At 47.9% G+C, this 20,777-nt stretch overlaps 2 protein-coding genes across 3 annotated transcripts; one reads left to right on the top strand and one right to left on the bottom strand.

Annotated features, from left to right (window-relative positions):
* Positions 1-174: 174 nt before the first annotated feature.
* Positions 175-5,434, bottom strand: vtna (vitronectin a). The gene is made up of 8 exons (XM_088616242.1): positions 5,274-5,434; positions 4,300-4,419; positions 3,727-3,996; positions 3,076-3,215; positions 2,566-2,722; positions 1,830-1,973; positions 1,168-1,614; positions 175-517 (listed from the first exon to the last, which is right to left on the bottom strand). The coding sequence occupies exons 1-8, from the start codon at positions 5,329-5,331 to the stop codon at positions 396-398; spliced, it is 1,458 nt and encodes a 485-aa protein (XP_088472368.1). The 5' UTR covers positions 5,332-5,434; the 3' UTR covers positions 175-395.
* Positions 5,435-5,565: 131 nt separating this feature from the next.
* sarm1 (sterile alpha and TIR motif containing 1) lies at positions 5,566-19,240 on the top strand. 2 transcript variants are annotated; one of them, XM_088616238.1, is made up of 10 exons: positions 5,566-7,699; positions 8,127-8,522; positions 10,011-10,629; positions 11,593-11,805; positions 12,072-12,163; positions 12,651-12,886; positions 13,256-13,358; positions 13,878-14,067; positions 14,643-14,764; positions 15,217-19,240. In XM_088616238.1, exons 1-10 carry the CDS (start codon positions 7,689-7,691, stop codon positions 15,341-15,343), a joined length of 2,109 nt encoding a protein of 702 aa, XP_088472364.1. In that variant the 5' UTR covers positions 5,566-7,688; the 3' UTR covers positions 15,344-19,240. The 2 variants fall into 2 exon arrangements, with proteins under 2 accessions (XP_088472364.1, XP_088472363.1); XM_088616237.1 differs by having other exon boundaries at positions 5,566-8,522.
* The last annotated feature ends 1,537 nt before the right edge of the window (positions 19,241-20,777 follow it).

Raw genomic sequence — 20,777 nt, 5'->3', positions numbered from 1 at the left:
GGTCATCACACACTGTATACCCGTCAGAAATCTGTTCTGTTTGCATAACTCTGTTCAATTATACTGTATTTCTTTGGAGAAAAAGACAGTAACCTGTTGGCAAATTCGCCCATTTCATTAATCACTGAGACTCAAGTGCAAGTACAGGTAACAGACTTGAGCTGCAGAAGGGGGTTTTATTTCACTGAAATTGTTTATTTAACCAGAGGCCAATCTGTAAAATAAATGTAACGAGCCAATTATATTGCAGCATCTCCCATTATTCACTTTGTACCTCTTTAGATTACAAAGATTACCTATTATTTCCATTATTTGCAATTTCAGTCCTTCTGTATTTTCCAAAACACATGGCTTATTATTTTTTAGAATTACTGAGACAGGGATAGTTTTGTCTTTCATTTCTTCTCTGCCAGGTCTGTTTCTGGGCAGCCCAGCCAGTATTTGGCGATGGATCTTGGGTACGGTGGCGTCACAGAGTCGATTCTCTTGGTCTGTAGGTTCACGCGGTAATATTGATCTAAAAACGAGCGAGAGAAAAAATCAGAGACAGAGTAGGTCTATTGTGAACCATGTAAATCAGATCCAAAAGAACTGGAGTTTTCTTCCACTTGGAATGAACTCTATTCCGAGACTTCTTTTCAAATATAAGTTGACAAAGCTTTGCAACCTTAACTTTTTACAAACATACAGGACTAGAACCCATGTATACTCATATAAAACGTGCTTATGTGATTTACAAATTACTAGAATATGACTAACTTAACCAAATCTTTTGATGAAACAGGTAAGAAAGGTAGGCAGACCGAGTCTCAATTTCGCGTCAATGTCTCATAGCAGACGATTAACAACGGCACGTGTGTCCTGTTCTTGATTCTTCCACAATGTGTGCTGTATGGACCCTAGGACACCCACACAAGCGACTCTTTGCTATACTTTCCCCATGGTGAGCGCACACATACATTTATAGCTACTTTCAATGTTGCAGATTGTTTGTTTTAAGGGGACAGCTGTGGTTTGTTAAGTGGCTGTGAACAGGAGTGGTATTGCTTGTGCTTGTTTCGGAGCACCCTACAGTGCGTTTTGCCGAAGGGGTCGGTCAGTGTCTGCTGTAGCACTGACGCAGTCAGGAATGAAGGGGCTGACAAAGGAAGCTGCTCTTTCCCCTACCTTTAATGAAGAAGTAGATGCTCTGAACGGGCTGGCACTTGCTTAGCGAGTCGTAGGTGAAGTCCAGGGGGTCTAAGTCGTAGTTATAGTTGTCGGGCTCTTGCTGCCCCCTGCCTCTCTGCCTCGTTTGGTCCTGCCCGGTTTCCTCGTTCTGGCCGTAGTCTGGGAGCCAGAACTGATCCACTATGTCCCAGAAGGGAGAGCGGCTGAATCGGCCCCTCTGCTTCTGCCTCTGCCTCTGCCTCTGCTTCTGCCTCTGCCTCTGCCTGCCCCGTTTGTGGTTGCCATTGCTTCTCCACTTGGATAGCGTCTTGGACTGGGCCTCCGGGCCCCTGGGGGTGACGTACAGCCGGCCGGCCATCACGGCGTCTATGGGGCCTGGGATCCCCCCCCAGTCCTTCTCGAGGGACCGCGGGCCAGAACTGCTGCTCTGCCCTGGGCGGGGGCCTGGAAGGACAGGGGAGCACGGGCTGGATACGCGAGCTGGCGGGTGGTTGAGCTGGCGGAGCTGTGGTGCACAGGGCTCTGCCATGTCTCCCCCTCCTGCCTCCCCTTCCTCCCGGACTCAGTGTCCCCCAGACCCCCCCCGCCCCCACTGCCCCCCTTAAACTCACACACACGCGCACACTCGCACGCACACTCGTAGGGTCCGCCTGTCTTACTGTTGTGGAAGAGGAAGCTGAAGAGGTCCTCGAAGCTGTCGATCTTCAGCGCAGTGTAGCGGGTGAAGAGTGTGGACTGGGCCATCCTGGAGCACTCCTCCTGGGACGGCTGTTGTCTGAACTCGTACTGGTAGTACTGGTCGCCTGAGTGGGGAGAGGGGATGGGGAAGGTAGCAGCTGCCTGTGCACAACCAGTTGGAATACGGCCTAATCCTGCAGAACCCTGAATGAGCCAGCTGGGCCGGTGAGGAACTCAATTCACAGAGTCTTCTAAATTACTCTTGCTTTTGACAATCAGACGCTACATAAAAAATGCTCAGGACTGTGATTCTCACAGGGCCAGAGTTGTACACCACTGTGTTCGAATCTCTGCCCCCAGGATAATTGGGACTTGCCAAATGTCCATCACTCCTTCAATTTTGATAGTTTGACAAAGCACATAAACAGATGTCATACATTTATTAAATAACAAGAGTGCTTGCTGGTCAAGTAGACTAAAGGTCTCACTTTTGTAGGGGAACTGGATGTAATTGTATAGTCAAATGTTGGACGATGTGAAAGGCCCACTTGATTCCTGGGCCCGTCAGGTGCTCTGAGGCCCAGAGAGAAGCGGTGCTGCTCCGTTGCCTGATCTAGTCGGATGAGGTGACCCGCAGGGAGCTCGGCCTGTGCCGACGCCCAGAGGGCAGGGCAGGGCGGCCCAGGGAGCCGGTGTAGGAGCAGGGGGAGGAGGTACCTTTGAAGAAGTAGACCTTCTCTCTGCTGTAGTAGTTGGCAGCGGGGAGGGCGAAGGCGCCGTCCACGTCCTCGGGAATGTTGGCGAACCCCACGGAGATCTCCCGCGGGTAGTCTGGGTCCAGGAAGCCGTCGTCAAACCGCCAGTACTTGCTGCCCTGATTTAGAGAACAGCCGAGCACTGACTCCTCCAAGTGTGACCCACGCCCTGGGGCAGGAGTGTCTGTTCTTGCACTCTAAGGCAGTCCTGGTTCTGGAGGGCTGGTATGTCCGCGGGCTTTCATCCCAGCTGGACTCGTTAACGAGATAAACCAGCCGGCTTCTGGCTTAATCGGGCCCGTTTAACAGCTTCTCCTGGCACTTGGGACGCAGGTGCTTGAAAGAGACCTAGAAGCCCCAGAGACACACAGTGTCCCTCCAGGATCAGGACTGGACACCAGTGGTGTAAGGAAACTGCCATCCAACGTCAATTTAAACTGCACTATCTGGTTAGAGAACGGATGGAGCGAACCTTGAAGATGTAGCTCTTGCCCTGGCAGTTGATGCGGGTGAAGGCGGCATCGATGGGCCCCTCGATGCCCCACACGTCCTTGATGAGCTTGGGGTACCCCGGCCTCACCTCCTTCTCATCCAGCTCGTAGAAATGCTCCCCTGGCAGAGCAGACACACCCACACCCGTCACACCCACGGGCTCATCGTGAGGGGTGCCGGGCACCAACCTGTACGTGGATCATCTCTAGACATTCAGGAACTCTAGAGGTGGCAGAGCCAGAAGTAGGAAAACAACACCAAAGTTCTACAAGGGACTCGGCTTTTACTGTAGAAGGTGCAAACCACACTGAGGGCGCAGTTCAGGGTCTCTGTTATTGGCACTCTCTTGGTATTGACTGATTAAAGCACCCTTTGGTCTTGCCAATGGGTTCACATCTACTGGTTTTGACTGAATTTGTATTTTGTACAGGGGCATTCACTCTGCTAACCTTTAAAAGGATAATCTCAAGGCGATCTTGAGCAAGATTTGACTACAAGATCCACCTTTGGTCCTGCCACACTCCTTGGGGATCTGCCACTGGCTACGCTGCTTCTGTCTCGATGTAAAGAGGCACAGGGCAGGGTGCCAGTGAAGCTGACCCCCCCCACCCCCATGCCCCCTCTCTCTCACCTCGGAAAGCAAAGATGGAGCCATTCTTGAGCTGCATGAAGGCGTCGAATGGCTTCCCGCTGCAGGTCTCGGATCCGGGGCCCGGCGGGCTGGGATCGGTGGGGGGGGGCTTTGTTTCCGGCTTGCTCTCCGTGTGCGTCGCTGTGGGTGCAGGCTTGATGGTGTTGGGGTTCAGGAGGCCCCCAGACTCCTCCGGCTTGGCGGAAACCGTGTCGTTGCTGTAGTCGTCATATTCGTCTTCCGGGACTTGAAACACGTCTCCGCGGACCACTGGCCCGAAGACAGAAGGACATTCCCAGTTAGCGTTTCAACCCCAGTCTTCCCCAGCCCTGCTGTTAGTGGGATTTGAAGTTCTCCTTTTGTGCTCAAAGATCAGGGCCTGGATGTAATTTCCCTACTCTGGTGAGGATTTTGTCCAGAATTCTGGTTATTTGTCTGTGATGTTTTCACCCATGTGCTCTGTGTAGGTTACCTTAATCTACACAGGTTTAGTGAGGTTGTAGTGTAAGAATGTTGGTGTTGTTTTTAATAGTGTATAACAATCGTAGCATCGAAGAAGTCTTATTGGATCACCTTTTGGGCGGCAGACAGTGTCATAATCGATGCAACAGCTCTGGTAGTACTTGCACATGGAGTCACACTGGCATTTCTTCTTGGCATCAAAACCACCATCACAGCGCCCCACGCAGGTCTCTGGAGGGAGAGACCAGACAGGAGAATGAAGAGCAGTCAGACACACAGGCCTGTTTCTCTTTAACTCTGTTACTCCTGATGAAAACACTACTGTGGTGTCCCCTACAGCAGAAGCCCACTCCTGATGGAAGTGGCACAGTGTGGCACAGTGCAATCGTATTAAAAGCGTGGTAAAGCACAGGGAGAAAAGGCAGATCATGGGAAGGGACACCCAAATGGAGTAAAAGCATGGTAAAGCAATGTCTGCAAATCTGCACAGGGGTGCACAACTGCAGCCCCACAAGTCTCTGTATATCTGCTACAGGTGAAGAACTGGAGACAATAATTCCATCATTTAGATCTCCAAAAGCTGGAGAAAAATGAAAACCCTCAGAACTGGAGCCATGCCAACAACTTTCATACACAGCCATGTCACAAACAGGTCTGTTTTAAAGCTAATGCTGTGTTTTGAAAAGGAAAAAAAAAACCCCAACAACTTACCAAATCGACTTACTTAAAACACAGCGGGTCCCTGCCTCACTGCCAAGCCAAGTCAACTACTGCCACACTGCAATCAGCTATCAAAGCACAGGGAGCAACACTCTCTAGCCCATAGTGCAGCAGCGCTCCGACTCACGGAGTTAACCTGCAGATTGGAGAGGGCTTTCCAGAGCAGGGAAAGGAGAGCCACGGTAATGATGTCTTATCTTAAATCTGAGAGCGGGGAAAAAAAAGAAGAAGAAGAGGCGAAAGTAGTAGGAAAGAGAAAAGAGCCATCTTGCTGCTTGTTCTTTACACGTCTCCGCGTTAGCGAGCGCCCCACGTTAAAGCAGCGGAGCCGGTCTGGAGACGACATCTGCTCACCGCCGCCCTACCTTCCACCGCCAGGGCAGTGGCCAGTACAGCCGCCAGCAGGACCGTCCCGAGCTGCATGCCGTCGGCCTGCGAGTCTGAAGGCAGGAGCGGGGCTCAGCGCTGTCTTCTGCAGACCGAGACCACGGGGCTCCAAAGTCCTTCACCTCCATCTGTTTGCTCTGCCCTGTTTTTGAACATTTCGGAGAATTAATCATTCACCAGAGAGAGAGCCCCCCGGGACGCGCACTTGGTGTGTCCCAGCGTCAGGTTTAAAAACTTATTTACCTTTGCTGTGTCTCGGCTTAATTGACTTGCCCGTAAGTACATTTCCTTAGAATACCAAGTAATGGTATCCATTTAGGAAGTGCTATTTTTAGAAAAACATGGAATTATGCAGCCAGCGGCAGAGGTTATGTGATGTGCCTGGGTAGCTCATAACAGCAAAACTCCTGTTTTGGAAACTTATTAGGTGGCAATACATGAGAAAATATCAATATGTAGAATCAATTGATAATCCACAGCGCAGAGGCTGTTACACTGGAGGTAGGGAGGCTGTAATGGAATCCTTTCATGTAAAGAGAAAAGTACTAATGTTCTGACAACATCTCTCTCAGCTGTTTCCAGCTCTGCAGTTCCTATTTATGTGCTGTCTTAGGAATATTGATGCAGCTGGTCATGAGATCACCAATCCTTAATAGCAGCTATAATACATAGAATAATACATCTCTGATAAAACACTTGATTGATAGCCTCAGCTCTAGTCATGACTGATTGATGGAAGGCTATGTGTCTTGAGAGGACAGTGCAATCATTTTCTTTTCATATATAATTTTTTTCTGTGGTTGAAGGTAGAATTTTAGGAAATCCTGTTAATTATTAAACCTTGGTGTGTGTTGACCATCTAGCTACTGTACCCTTGTACTTTCTAAGTACACAATGGTAATCGGTCCTATAATCAAGGTCAGTCTATTAAAATCAAACCAAAGTGGTACCTCTGTTTGGGTGACATAAACTATGTGAACTTCTCCTGAATTCTTTAGCAATCCAGATGGTGAGCCGCCTTTACTCTTATTTATTGATGTCCTGGATCTTACGATTGACAGCGTTTCATTGCTGTAAAATGTTTTACATACGTATTACGTCTAACTCTGCATTAACAGTAAGAAGAATGTGCGCATGTGTATGCATCTAGCTTTAAATAGGTTTAAAGTTAAAAACGTTTGAGTGGTAACTGTTAAGTCAGATTGAATCAATGAAATACCCCACAGGCAACATTGGGACTGAGTACCACCACAGAGCAGTAGATAAGCCTAGTTCCCTCTGCAGACACAGCTGGTATACCTTGAGTCAGGCTGTTTGCCCCAGTAGCTCCAGTCCACCCAGCTGTATGTGGGAGAGCAATGCTGCTGAGGTGTTGTGGGGGTGGGGGGTGGGGTGTCATATGTTCTCAACCAATTTAAAGCTACAGTAACCAACAGGGATGATCTCAGGCCTGATGAGCCACTGTGCTCGGGAGTATACTTTGTCAAGCAAAATTATTTAGTGACTTTATTCTGTGAGGTTGGCCGTTCATATATTCTTTTAGCAGAACATGTTTGCTTCTCATTGCAAAGCCGCTGAAAAAAACATTTTGATATACATATCAGACTTCCATATTCCATATTGTGCGGATTAAGGCTGCATTTTGGTACGTGTTTATCTGTTTTCTGGGTTTATCACTTTGTCACTTCGTGACAAGCGCCGGGCGCTACAGGGGCGAGGAGAAAAATATACAGAAAGACGTCTTGCACAGAGACAGTCGGTCACTTTACTGCCCTTATAGCGTCGCAGCGTAGCTGTTTAAACTAATTCCTAGTAGGCAAAACCCCAGAGCATCCCTATACTTCTGTGTTGTACGGTTACCGGTGCTGACCACGGTTCTGATGCTGCCGTGATCTCTTTCTCCACTAGGGGGAGTGCGAGAGCGACTCAGTCAACCAGTCCGAGTAAGGCTAGAAACGTCTTCTCATAAGATGCTCAGCTCTCAGCGGGGGGGCAGACAAAGAGGAGGCCTCTTATTTCGGAAGCAGGAAGCTGTACCGTGTCTTTGGGGTGAACCCTGATAACCGAAAAGGCAGGGGAGGAAAAAAGCTTTCGTTTTGCTGCGATACAGCGATGAACGCGGATTCATGACAAAGCAGGAAAATGGAGTCAACGCTCTGGTTTAAATTGTAGCTAAATAACACAAGTCAGCGCCTCTGCATAACGTCGCTTCTGTGTGGCTGTTTCGTTTCCCGTTGCGGGGTTCCCCGTTGTGTCGCTCGTATGACATCACGGTCGTGTTAAAATAACAAGCACGCACGCTGTTGTCGGAGCCAACATTGTTTTGTCACAATTTGAATTGAATCTGAAGGTCGTTGCTGCATGCGAGGGAGACATCTTTTGAGACATAAAAGATGCAAGCAGAGTAAGTTTTTTTTTCCTCCTCCTCTTCCTCCTGACGACTGATTCCGTATTTTGACTGCAGGCGGATGATGCAGCGTGGGGATATATGCAGGAGAAAGCGTTGCTCTGATATCAGCACCGCCTCTGAGATTCATCAGGAATAAGGATAAGTCCGAGACAGCAGTTTAGCGCTTAAGCAAAGATAACGAAACGTCCTCCCGCAATATAGCCTCTGCGTGTATGAAACGACGTGTAAAAGTCATAATATTTACATGCATTTTTTTCCTCCTGCATACATGTCTTTCTGGGAGTTTAAAAAGGTATGATAAGGGGCTGTCAACGCCTCGAAGAGCTTCGGTGAGGACATCTTGCCCGGGGGATTAGTCGTAGATGCTCGTATCCCTCCTCCTTTCTCTCTACAAACTCTGCAGATTGTTCTCCATGTCCAGCTCCGACAGACTAACGGTCCCAGAACGCGTGACCCGGTTCCAGAACCGCGGGACCGCCCCGGACCCGAAGGCGGTGTCGCCGGGTCTCAGCGCCGACGTCCAGCAGGCTTTGGACAGCTCCCTGCCCGCGCTCAGTGCGGCGATCCAGACCCTGAAGGCGGCCAGCGAGCGCTCGGACCCCGATGAGACCCGACGGGCTGTCGCCGAGATCTTTCGGCTGGTGGAGGAGGCCTGGGTCCTGCCCACCATCGGGCGACTTGTGGCCGAGCAGATCTGCAACCGCGTCCGGCTGGAGGGCGGGCTGGAGCTGATTCTGCAGCTGCTGCAGGCGCCCGAGGTGGAGGTCCGATACGAGTCCGCCCAGCTGCTGGAGCAGATCCTGGTGTCCGAGAACAGGTGAAAACGGAGGCCACGGTCCCGTACACACAGCGGGCGTGAGGTCACTTCGCTCTGACCCACAGTTCGGTGGAGCTTCGCAGTCGGCTTTCTCTCGCCTGTTAAATAATGGCGTGACAACGATAAGGACTTAACTATTTTAAAGTGCGGACATTTCAGAATTCTAAAAGTTAAGGTACAGACACAGCCAGCTTAATTCTACCTTACTTTGAGGCTCGTTTTGAAGGAACAGTAAACTCTTTGATTAGGAGAGGTGTCGTTTTGAGTTGGGGTATTGTTTTCCTCAGTTCAGCAGTATCAGGTGAGCAATTCTGTAGCAGCAAAGTAAGGCTATATTCGTGTATTGATTGATGGAAATAAGGCTCCAGGTGCACAGCAATGTGAACTGCAATCACATTTTCCAAGCTGCAGACTCCTGTGGAGGATATACCAATGATGTAAATGAGTTTTTTTTTTAATTATCTGAACGATTCAGCTTTTGAATAGCTAATGGACAGTTCTGATTGTGTAAACCTGTTGTGCCCACAAGAGCCCCGGCCTGTACATCTGAAACAGTTCACACTGCTGAGTGATGGGAGTCTGATTGCAGTCCTCGCCCTTTCCATGTGCAATGGTCTGCCTTTCACTGCAAGATGACACCTCACTCCACACTGTCTCTGGGGCTGGCTTTGAGTTAATTCCTGTGGGCTCAGGGGCTGTTTCAAGGGCAACTGCTGCAGAGCTGACCTGCAGTGAACTTTGCAGGTCTTGGTAAATTCTGGCCTGAGTCATTTGTGATCTGGTGCTGTAAGACGCCGATGCCCAGTTCTCAGGCAGGCGAGAGGAAAATCTCAGTCACTTACTTGGAAAGAGCCTTTCCTTGTCTCTGTCATAACAGCTGGTTAGGTTGAAGTGAAGCAGGGCTGTCAGTCCACTGAGAGAGAAGGATTTGTAACTATTACACGGGTTTAAGTGTAGGGCCGTCTCTGCTTAAAACACAAGCAAAGCACTGGGACTGCTGAGTGAACCTGCACTGCATTAATCTCATAAAACCGCAAAGACAAATAAACAGGCAGATAGAAACACCAGGCGTCACCTGCAACACTACTTCCATACTTCTATAGGGATTTATAGGTGCAAAGAAAGATCTTAAAACCAGCTGATTTTTCTCTGGCACTTGAGTAATAGACATGCAATACTGGCTGCGTGCATATGTCTTTCAAATCGCAGCTCTGGCCTTCCCTAGACACGCAGGCCACCAATTTACTTATTTTTAAAAATCAGCCCCGTTAGACCCCAGAGGAATGACCGCTCGGCGTTTCGTGGTTTTGAGCGCGAGGCTGCCTTCTCCCATTCATTCTTTAAGAGCCGAGGTGGAACATGCAGTAAATGAACAGAGATCCGAAATCCGTCTGCACAGAAAGGAAGGGATCTGGAGGCTTGTGGGTGGAAGGGGGGGGCCCGTTGCCGGTTTGTCCTCCGGGCTGAGCTGCTCTCTGTCCCACGCAGGGACTACGTGGCCCGGATGGGGCTGGGCGTGATCCTCAACCTGACCCGGGAGCAGGGGAACACCCAGCTGGCCCGCAGCGTCTCGGGGATCTTGGAGCACATGTTCAAGCACACGGAGGAGACCTGCGCCCAGCTCATTGGCAACGGGGCCCTGGACGCCCTGCTCTTCTGGTGCCGGGGCAAGGATCCCACCGTGCTGCGGCACTGTGCCGTCGCGCTGGCCAACTGCGCCATGTGCGGCGGCCACAACTGCCAGCGCCTGATGATCGAGAAGCAGGCCGCCGACTGGCTCTTCCCCCTGGCCTTCTCCAAGGAGGACGAGCTGATCCGCTTCTACGCCTGCCTGGCTGTGGCCGTGCTGGCCACCAACAGGGAGATCGAGAAGGAGGTGGTGAAGTCGGGCACCCTGGAGCTGGTGGAGCCCTTCATCGCCTCGCTGGACCCGGACGAGTTCGCCCGCAGCCTGCTGGACAGCTCGGACAACATGCAGGGCCGCAACGCCGCCGACCTGCAGCACCTGCTGCCCCTGCTGGACGGCTCCCGCCTGGAGGCGAAGTGCATCGCTGCCTTCTACATGTGCGTGGAGTCAAGCATCAAGTCCCGCCACCGCAACACCAAGGTAGGCCCGCCAGACAGACCCGCGCCAAACTGGACTGCGGTCCCAGTTTCCCAGACCGGTTCTTAAACATCAGGAACAGAATACATTCATTGGCGGTATTGACAAATTGTACCTATCGCAAAGGGCGAATTCCGAATTACTCACAAAATCGGGAACTTCCTGGAAGTACTGTATGGTTGCCATGTTGTCGACAAACAGCTCTGGTCTCGCCGCGACGAGCACGAGCAAGGGTTTACGAGAATGGGGACGGGGTGCGGCCCTTCCTGCTCGCTAGTCCCCGTGATGACGAATGTAATGCGATGTACAAGAGAATGAGTACAGGTTGTGCAGCAGACATTTCACTGCAGAAAGGTCCAACGTGATCTGCAGGCAGTGTTAACAGGTTCCATTTATCAGCGACTGGAAGTCGAGAGCAGAATTTCGATTGGATTAAAAGCGATGTATTCACACAAGCCTGCTTGTTTACAATGTCATAGAACCGTTTCACCTCACCGGAAGATTTGTTGCTCCGTTCTGACTTGCAGAGAATCACAGCAATATGGCGCGGCTCAGACCTGGAAGTTTTATCGGTTTTGTCATGTAAATTGTATTTGTTTTACAAGTTACAGTGTACATTTTACGTTCATTGTGGTTTGAAATGCACTCATCAATGCCGATTCTTTCTAATCCCGAAGTATAAAAATAGCATTGCAGTTCCCCTTTAATGCTAACAAGCCTTTGAATGGCCGGCAGCTGCTCTTACAGCTTGTACAACCTTTTTGAAAGCCACTGAGCTCCAGGTCACACAGTTTAGCTACTCTGTTGTCTTTTTAAAAGCTGAAGTTATACTCGTACACCAGAGGAGCTAGATGGGTCACACAGCCTCCTCTCATTTCCAGACTTGATTTCTTACGTTCTTATAGAAATCTGGATGCTGCCGTTGGTCTCGAGATGCCCGGTTCACCCGCGGCCTGTGTCTCTTAGATATTCCAGGAGATCGGCGCGGTGCAGAGCCTGAAGAGGATCGTCATGTACTCCAGCAATGGCACCACCTGTTCTCTGGCTAAGCGGGCGCTGATGATGATGGGAGAGAACATCCCTCGCCACATCCTCTCCTCGGTGCCCAACTGGAAAACCTCCGAGGTTCAGACCTGGCTCCAGCAGATCGGCTTCACTGCCTACGCCGAGTCCTTCCAGGTGAGCAAGAGCGTGGCTGTTACCAGTGGGGTACATCCTCTGCACTTCAGTGGAGGGTGTGTGTGTTACTCCATGGTCTCCACGCACACCTGCATTGCACCGCGCCATTGGCCACGCAAGGTGTTTCACTGCCGGGACCCAAGTGCTGCTGGGATTGAGCCCAGATTGCTGAGATCCGTGCAGTTTGGCTGAGATTGATGGAATACAAATTGAATGCAATGCCGTTGAATTCATTGGGTTCGAAATTCAATCTTTCTATGTCTCAGGAGATGCAGGTGGATGGGGACCTTCTTCTCAACATCACTGAACAGGACCTGCTTGCCGATCTGGGCATGACGGCAGGACTCGTTCGGAAGAGGTCAGTGAGGCAGATGTCAGTACTTCTTAAGAACACCCAGCATGCTCTGCAGCTGGAACCCCCAGCGGTAGCCATTTTGGATAGACAGGCTTGTCCGCAGTTAGAACGTCTTGCTGGTAGAGCGCGCTGACTTTGTGGTTGGTCACCCATACCTCAAAGATTGTGAATTGTTGTTTGCTTGTAAACTGCTATTTAAAGCTCTGCGGATTATTCAAAAACATGATTATCCGGACTGCAGGCATGTATCTTTTTCTCACCTGCAGTAGCTCGTGTATTTTGTTCGGAATAATCTTTTTGGATGGCGATCTATTATCCCTTTATCACCTTCTTGTGTCCATTAAAACAATTTAGTGTTGAAGGAGATGAAAGAACTGTGTACCGAGCACTAGAACAATACAATTGTACGAATGACCTGTCACACCACTGAAACCGATGGCATCCCCTTGTTTTTTCACGTTTTGCTCTTCATTTCTGGCCTGACCTGTAGGTTCTTCAGAGAGCTTCGTGTGCTAAAGACTTACGCCAATTACTCGACCTGCGACCCCAGTAACCTGGCGGACTGGCTTGGGGAGGTGGACCCGCGGTTCCGCCAGTACACCTACAGCCTGGCGCAGTGCGGAGTGGACCGGAACAGCCTGCTGCAAATTACTGACCAGCAGCTTCAGACTGATTGCCAGATTGAGAATGGTGTCCACCGCGCCAAGATCCTGGCTTCTGCCAAAGGTACCAGGACTGGGGGGAGGGAAAGCAGAGGATTTGAGAGGGTAGAACCATGTGGGTCATACATAGATGCAAATACTTATATGGATTGCTCTAAAAGAGCACAGCCCGCTCATCAAAGCTTAGTAGTTCTGGCTCATTAATCTGACCATTGCATGCGCCAAACCACCAATTAAATAGGTTTACTAGTGTAAATCTGTTCATCTGATTGCACACACTATGCATCACAAAAATTCAAGTTGTTGTTATGATTCAGACATTGTATTGCTGGCACTGCCCAGGCCCATATCTAATGTGTGGGTGTGTTAATGTCTTGGAACTTGCTGTTATGCTCGCCTTTCTGGGTCGCCACAACCATGTGTTGTCCTGCAGGTCTTCTGAGACCAGCCCAGCCCTGCAGCGCCCCCGACTTCCAGCCCGATGGACCCGACGTCTTCATTAGCTACCGACGCACCACTGGGTCCCAGCTGGCTAGGTGAGCACAAAGACAGGTAGAGAGAGCACAGGGAACCAGCTGGCCAGGTGAGCACATAGACTTTTTTTTGCAGCTCAACCCGCATCTTATCACCCTCTTTAAATCCCATTATCTCACCTTTCACACCTTCTGTAGACGGACCTTCAGAGGTGCTCTGAGACCTGCACCCGAGCTTCAGTGTATCACCACACTTGAGCTCAGCAAAATAGCAGCTGCAGCATCCAATACCCAATCCAGTTTGGCTCTTCAATGGGTTCTGAAGGTCTCTTTCAGGCACCTTAGGAAGACTTGTGAAAATTCTTAATTGGACCTGTTAAACAAGATTCTGTTGTTCAGTGGGATCACAGACCAGTACTCTGGTGTGTGTCTGTAAGCCTGCTGAGGAGCATCTCTGCTGCAGAGAAAGCAGTGACTACGTTCTGTGGTCAGGTTCTGGCTTAAGGTTGGATATATGAGCCCAACCTAAATTCAGCTCGGCCAGTGCCTTTGACCCCCTTAGCCACCCCCCCCTCTCTCCAGCCTGCTGAAGGTCCACCTGCAGGTACGGGGATTCAGCGTGTTCATCGACGTGGAGAAGCTGGAGGCCGGCAAGTTCGAGGAGAAGCTGATCCAGAGCGTGCAGCGGGCGCGCAACTTCATCCTGGTGCTGTCGGCCAACGCGCTGGACAAGTGCATGGGCGACCACGACACCAAGGACTGGGTGCACAAGGTGAGGGCAAGGCTGGCGGAGACGAGCTGTCTTCCCTCGCCAGGGAAGGAGGATGGTAAACAGATGGAGGGGGGAGAGGGAGCATTCGAATCCGAAAGTTTCAAGCTGGATTTCCATTACGTTGTAGCAAGAGTCTGCAAACCTGTACCTGGGTTCTGTGCCTACGGGTCCTGCAGCATTTGAGGGAAACCAACAATCAGAGGCCTAGAGAATGCATGCCAGCTTGCACAGAATACGCATATAGTCAGCCAAATGAAACAATTTAAGTCATGCATATTTAGTTATGAGCAAGGACCTTTGGCCTCCCAGAGTCAGGGTTGTAGATCAGAGGTCAATGGAGAAGGAGAAGTATGAGTAATTGTTTTGTAAATTGTTTGAATGCAAAAATAGCTGGCAGGGACACCCCACCCCCAGGAAGATGGGGGGGGAAAAATGGCAAAACCATTGCTTTTTCTCCAGTATTGCTTGAAAGGGAGCAGAGCCCTGCAGTTGTTCTCACGTGTGGTTTTTTGAGCGCTGTTGCTTTCTCCAGCGTTTCCTGCAAGCCCGTTTAAACAGGCCCTTGAACCTCGCAGGAGATCGTCACCGCCCTGAACTGCAAGAAGAATATCGTGCCCGTCACCGATCAGTTCGTGTGGCCCGAGCCCAGCTCCCTGCCCGACGACATGAGCGCCATCCTGAACTTCAACGGAATCAAGTGAGTCAGCTGCTACACTGAACAGCCGTTCGCAGTGTGATGTCCGTGGAGAAATAACCTGGGGTCTGCTTTCGAGAGCCGGTGTTAAGGATCTAATCCCTAAATTTGTGCCTTTTCTGTTGAAGGTCTCGTCAGCATAATTACTAGAACCTAAGTTGACACATGAAGGATCAGATAAGGATAAGACATGTTTTCTTACATATAGTGTATGGACAAAAAATTGTTCTATGCTCAAATCTCTCTGCTGGGCCCTATATAAATGTATTCTCAACAACAGCTTCCTATATATCCTCTGAGTCTTAGAAAAATGGTCGTAGTTTGTATACTTGGAATAAGCCGTTTTCTCTGTAACCTGACTTACCTATTTAATAAACTCAGCCCATGTACCAAGAAGCATCCTACAAACACTCCTAACACTTATGTCATCGACCCCCACCGCTTTCTCCCTGTAGGTGGTCTCACGAATACCAAGAAGCCACGATTGAGAAGATCCTGCGCTTCCTGAAAGGCCGCCCAAGTCAAGATATGTCCAGCTTTCCAGAGAGCCTCCAGGGGAATTCGGGGCCACATCACGGATAGCCAGAGGTTAAGGGGTGGGAGGTGTTATTTTGTGACCTGGAAATTGGGATTTTCCCCACAGAGCAAGACGCAGAGCCAAAGAGAGGCCCTGCCGCAAATGTGACCCCTGACATTTCTCTCGCTCCCCCTGCCTGTACATCCCTTTACCCAGCATTCCCTGCGCCTTGCACTGATTGGCCAGCCTGTTCCTACCTCCTGCGGATGCGACACTGTGCACAAGTGCTGTTTACCCTTAGAGAGAAAGGCAGTAGCCAGGAAAGTTTTATATTTTGAGAATTTGCAACCTGTGTTGCCACTCTCTTGAAGATACCCCCCCTCTACTTGAGACAGAAGTTGATCAAGGCCAGGTCAGCATGTTATTGAACTTCATCGATTTTTCCTTGAAATATATGTTTACATGGAGTACCAAGGGTAGAGTGGCTTAGAGATTTGCTGAGGAACTGGGACTTGAGGATGCTCTCCCTAGTGGTCACTCCAGCCTTGACAGTTTGTAAAGGAAGAGCTGCTCGTCTCTCAGGTATGACAACACTGCGGCGTCCCTGGTGTGGACCTTACCAAGCGTGAAAACATAGTCACAGGCTGACCCTGAGGATGAGAACGATCCTTTCCCGTGAGCCTCGGACCCAGGTGTCCCTCTTTCCTTAACTCCTGCTCTCTGTAAGGAAATCTCATTCGCTTGATACTTATCTACACCACAACACACTCCTCCAATAACTGCTGTAAGTGTAAAAAACACAAAACTGGCAACAACCTTTTATTAATTTGATACTATGCTTGTTTTATGCCTCTTTTTTATATAATCAGAAACATCCTTTGTACTTTTTAGGCCTCTTTTGACCGCTTTGGTTCTGAGCCATGTGCAGTGTTTTATTGGAACGGTGGGAGAAAAGCAGAACCAAACCTCAGAGCTTCTTGGACAAACAACAGTGTCTCTTTCCTCATGGAGCTTGAACTGTGACTCAAGTGCATGCTTGAAATCTGTTTAACATGTTAGACACTGTCTAACATTATACAGAAGTGTGCAAATAAGGCAAAAACAGCAGACGTTCTGATTAAACAGTCCAAAACTCAGTCGTTATTCTCAGGCAATCTTAAGTGTAGCTATTAGTATTACCATCACAAAGATCTTTGGAATGTGTGTCCCAAAATGCAACACTTAGCTATGTAACTTATTTGACTCTCTGATTCATTCTCCAATTGCATACTACAGCAGCCTGCTCAGTGTGAGTGACGTACTGTAAATCCTTGTTCAGAAACACAAATTGCCTTACTTTTCCACAGTCAAGCTGCAGTTTAAGAAATGAAAGTGGGCACCTAAATAGTAGTCAGTCAGTGCTAGCCAGCCTTTATCCTGTGAGATATTTAGCATGGATCTGTTTGCTTGCACTAAATCCCCTTTAGAAAATGCTGCAGTAAGAACGTTTGAGATAGGGCCGAGCTCTGCAAAGGTGTCTAACCAGGTGACTGATTTATCTTTACTATATTAAAGCTACTGTATAAAGCATTGAACTGCTTGGCATTATAATCCAAGAGCCCCGCAGATATCGCCGAGTAGCCAAACAGAAGCCTTTCTTCCTGTATGGGACTATAGACTACTTAAGGTTTTGGCACTGCAACCATACAGCTACGATCAGTGCCCACATAGCAATTCCCATATGTTTTTTATATTAACTAGTGCAGCATCCTAAACATTGCTCTAGTAACTATCCGTGATGTAAAAAAAAAAACACCCTTTTAAAAGAATTCAGAGCAATATTCACATAAACTGATCTAGTGATGATGTTTTTTCTTAAATAAGATGAAGATCAGACGCGTTTGATAGTGATTTCTACCCCTCTGTGTAACTCTGGAATACATGAACAAGGGGTGCCTCAAAGGTTTAATCCTTACTGTGTAACAGGTCAGGAAGGATTGCAGTCAGATTTCTCCCAGAGGCAGCAGCAGACTGACAGCAATCGTCTTTTGGTTCCTTGGTTCCGTTTTAAATTCAAACCGGCCCGAGGGATTACAAACTCTCAGGTCATATGGAAGAATTTGACTTCCTAACGCTTTTCTTGGGTTGTGCAGTAAGCTGGGCAGAGGCAGCCCAACATCTGTGCCAACAGGAGCTTTTAAACAGCTGGCGAACAGACTGGCAGGCACTCTAGTGAGAACAGCGCCTTTCTCTCCTTTCTCTCAGTGTTGTAGCGTCAACGGCTTTATCCTTTACAGTCTTCCCTGTGGCCTTAAGTACTGTACGTATTCAATGTTAGAGTATAGATGAAAACTATTATATTAATGTGAATTCAGGAAATTCATTTTTTTTTATTTAGGTTCGGTCAACTGAACCATAATATGCAATAAATAAAATGAGCCTGCCAATTTGATTTTTAATGTTCACGTGTTTTCCAGAAAAACATACCGGAATGTTTCTTTTTCATGCTTTCCCCAGTTTGGGGAATTGTCAAATGCATTGAGAACTAATTGACGATCATTTAATCCGATTCTCATTGACTTCTCGGCCTAATCAGCTATATTGTAAGTTGTTAAAGGCTGTACGTTTTCCCAGAGAACTATGCAAATGCCCTGGTTCGACACACTCTTTGGTATCTACTTTACAACCATCTTTTTTCCCTGTCAGTTACCGATTTGTGACGTGGGGGAGAGGATTAGGAAACATTCCGATTAGAGAGTTTCTTCACAGATCAATATTTCTAGGGTGAATCCCTGTGTAGTCTCATGGCCATGATAACAGGCCAGGTAGCTTATCCAGACTCTGCCCTTTATTAACCAAAAAACCTGACATCCCTTGATATCACTTCATCTCAGGTTTAGGAATAAAACTTGATAACTGTTACTTATGTGCTCTTGTCCACTGAATTTTCTTTTAAAAAGTGAAACCACAAAATTTGATGGGTTTTAAAATTTCGGTGCCACTTATATAACGGGAAAAGTTTTTTAAAAAGGCGATAACTCTTGCAGTACAAGATGTAATAGTCACAGGCATAAAACTTTATAGGGACAAGTGAAAATGACGTGTGCACGAGAGGTCATGGCATTCGTTTTAGGATCATTTATAACGTTTGGTATGATTCAAAGTTGAAAGAAATGTCATGATCTCTTATGAAGCCCCATGGAGAAGGGCTACACAGTCCTCAACTGCATTAAGAACGACCCCTGCTTTGGAAGAGACAGTAGATCCGATTAGGTTTAATTATTAATGAAGCAACATTCAAATCAAGTGTTACAGCTGCTCCCACTGGAAATACAGGAATCAGACACGTATTTCTATTTACAACACATCAAGAGTGACATTATATACAGGACTTTGTTCAAATAAGCAGGGCATGCTACATGCAGCACAGCCTGATGAATCTGCATATCTGGCTCAACGGTCATATCCAGACTGGAAAGGTTCTGTACTGAGAGGAAAACTCCGAACAGAAAAAGCAAGACCACCCTGCACTAGCCTGTAACTACTGAAGCAGGCCTCTGGACAACCCCAAGTGGTAGATTAGCTTTGAAATACTGAAATACTACCTAGCTTTGAAATACTGTACTACCCTTTTCCTTATGTTCCAGTTGAGGACTCCAGTGTGAGAAGTATTCTTTTTCACCTTGTGTGAAATTATCAGTGTCCGGGATGCGCAGACTGCTCAACCCACGTGCAGTACAGTGAATGTTATTGCTGATGTGACTGTAACAGTGACCCAGGCTTGGTTATGTGTTCACGAGTGACAGTGAGGCATTTAAAAGCTGCCATCCCTGCATGAGCTAAAAAGTAAGATGTTCAATATCCTTAGGCTAGACTCTCGCCAGGAACTTACCCGTCAAGTGCTGAATTACCTACTTACACTGTACATTCATGTATTCTAATGGTTCCTCTTTTTCTATTTCAATTAAAATAAGAAACAGAAACCTAGTGCCTTTTTCATTTTTACTTTTTATTGGGCATCTATATATCCACACTGATCAACAGTGAGGTGCATGAGTTATTTTAATTTTTTTGTGATGTAGTGTGGATGAATTAGAAGTAGTGTCTAAAACAACCAGTAGGGCACATATTCCCTTTGATAAAAGTGCTTAGGTAGCACGTGTGCCCAGTATGGGTGCAATCAATGCAGTCAGCGTGCAAAAGGAAAGTGGTGATTACAGCTCAACATTACATTAGTGACAGTATCATCTGAGATTCAAGAGGGCACGCTGAGAAATCAAGTCCTGCCCGTCTCAAAGAATCTGAATCTGCATTTCAGATCATGATCTTATCAAATTAATTAACTAGCACCTGATGGATCAGTGCCCCAGAGGACTGGTTTCTCTTAAAGAAAGCTCAGTCTGGCCTATTGCCCTGAAGCAATAAAAAGGTTATTAAACTGTAAAACTTATGAGCTTTCACAATGCAATTGGATTCCTAAAGAGAGGCATCTCTCATTTCAAAGTCTCTCAACTGAATCTCTCATTTCAAACTTTGTAGACGGAAACTCTGAATTTCAGCTTTTGTAAACAATTTTCTCCAATTATTTTCTTCGGAGTGCGGAGCTTTAAGTCATTCCCTTATCTTATTATTTTGCTTTTTCTTCACATTTGATGGGCTGGACATAGAGAGCATTGGCTGGCCTCACAGCCATGATGTCATCTTTGGCTGTGATGCCCGGTCAGCCCGAAGGGTCTGACATCACCTTGATCAGCTGCCCCCAGCCTGGGTCTGGAGGGACTCCTGTGAAGGATCTGATACATTCCGGCCGGCAGAGGATGTCAGACTGTCAGGACGTCCCTTGAAAGGTGTTGTAGTCACTTGTTTTCTCTCTGAGCTTCAAAGTCCTGCAGAGACACAATGAGCAGCTACACACACTGTACACATACAAATTCAAACAGACTCAGATAAAATTAACATACACGCACACATGCAGCTTGGGAAAGTTGTAAAAACACAAAATTTACTTTCCCTTGGAACTCTTGACATTGACCGTAGAACTAGCCCAGTTCAAAATACTACCTGGACCCTTAACTGCCCTGGATTCCAGTACTAAATTCCTCCAATATTATTCTTCAGGAGCACAAAAGTCATCTGAACACTATGTGAATTAGATCACGTTTGCTGTAAAGCAGAAGTAACTTTTGGCCTGAATTATTTATTTTGAGCTGGGAGTTGGGGCTTGGGCTCTGCTAGGGTTAGGAAAACCATAAGGCTGAGAGTAAAACTAGAGTTCTGGTTGTGTTTTAAATAGTTAACTTAAGTAAATGTGAGATCCAGGTCTTTGCCTGAAACTTAAGTACGCCCATTTTCAGATTTCTGTTGGGTGTAATACTAAATCTACCCCAAATACAAGCCCACTCAAAATGCAAGGTGCTCAGTTCTTTTGGTGGGTCTCAGCACAAGCACAGACACGTACAAAAAAAAGGGATCCAATACAAGGAAACTGAGTGATTCATGTATCGAAACGACAGTAAACGT

The sequence above is a fragment of the Lepisosteus platostomus genome, chromosome 22 (assembly GCF_059453375.1).
Source record: "Lepisosteus platostomus isolate fLepPlt1 chromosome 22, fLepPlt1.hap1, whole genome shotgun sequence".
Taxonomy (NCBI): domain Eukaryota; kingdom Metazoa; phylum Chordata; class Actinopteri; order Semionotiformes; family Lepisosteidae; genus Lepisosteus; species Lepisosteus platostomus.
Note: the sequence above shows the minus strand (reverse complement) of the source record. Positions and strands in the feature narration are given on the sequence as shown.

Excerpts from the sequence above, each read along its gene's own strand:
- vtna (XM_088616242.1), bottom strand. The coding sequence starts at position 5,331 with ATGCAGCTCGGGACGGTCCTGCTGGCGGCTGTACTGGCCACTGCCCTG. Across the intron at positions 4,420-5,273 it reads CACTGCCCTGGCGGTGGAAG|AGACCTGCGTGGGGCGCTGT; the intron begins GTAGGGCGGCGG and ends CTCTCCCTCCAG. Across the intron at positions 518-1,167 it reads CATCTACTTCTTCATTAAAG|ATCAATATTACCGCGTGAAC; the intron begins GTAGGGGAAAGA and ends GCTCGTTTTTAG.
- sarm1 (XM_088616237.1), top strand. The coding sequence starts at position 8,068 with ATGCTCGTATCCCTCCTCCTTTCTCTCTACAAACTCTGCAGATTGTTC. Across the intron at positions 8,523-10,010 it reads ATCCTGGTGTCCGAGAACAG|GGACTACGTGGCCCGGATGG; the intron begins GTGAAAACGGAG and ends TGTCCCACGCAG. Across the intron at positions 12,887-13,255 it reads GATCCTGGCTTCTGCCAAAG|GTCTTCTGAGACCAGCCCAG; the intron begins GTACCAGGACTG and ends GTTGTCCTGCAG.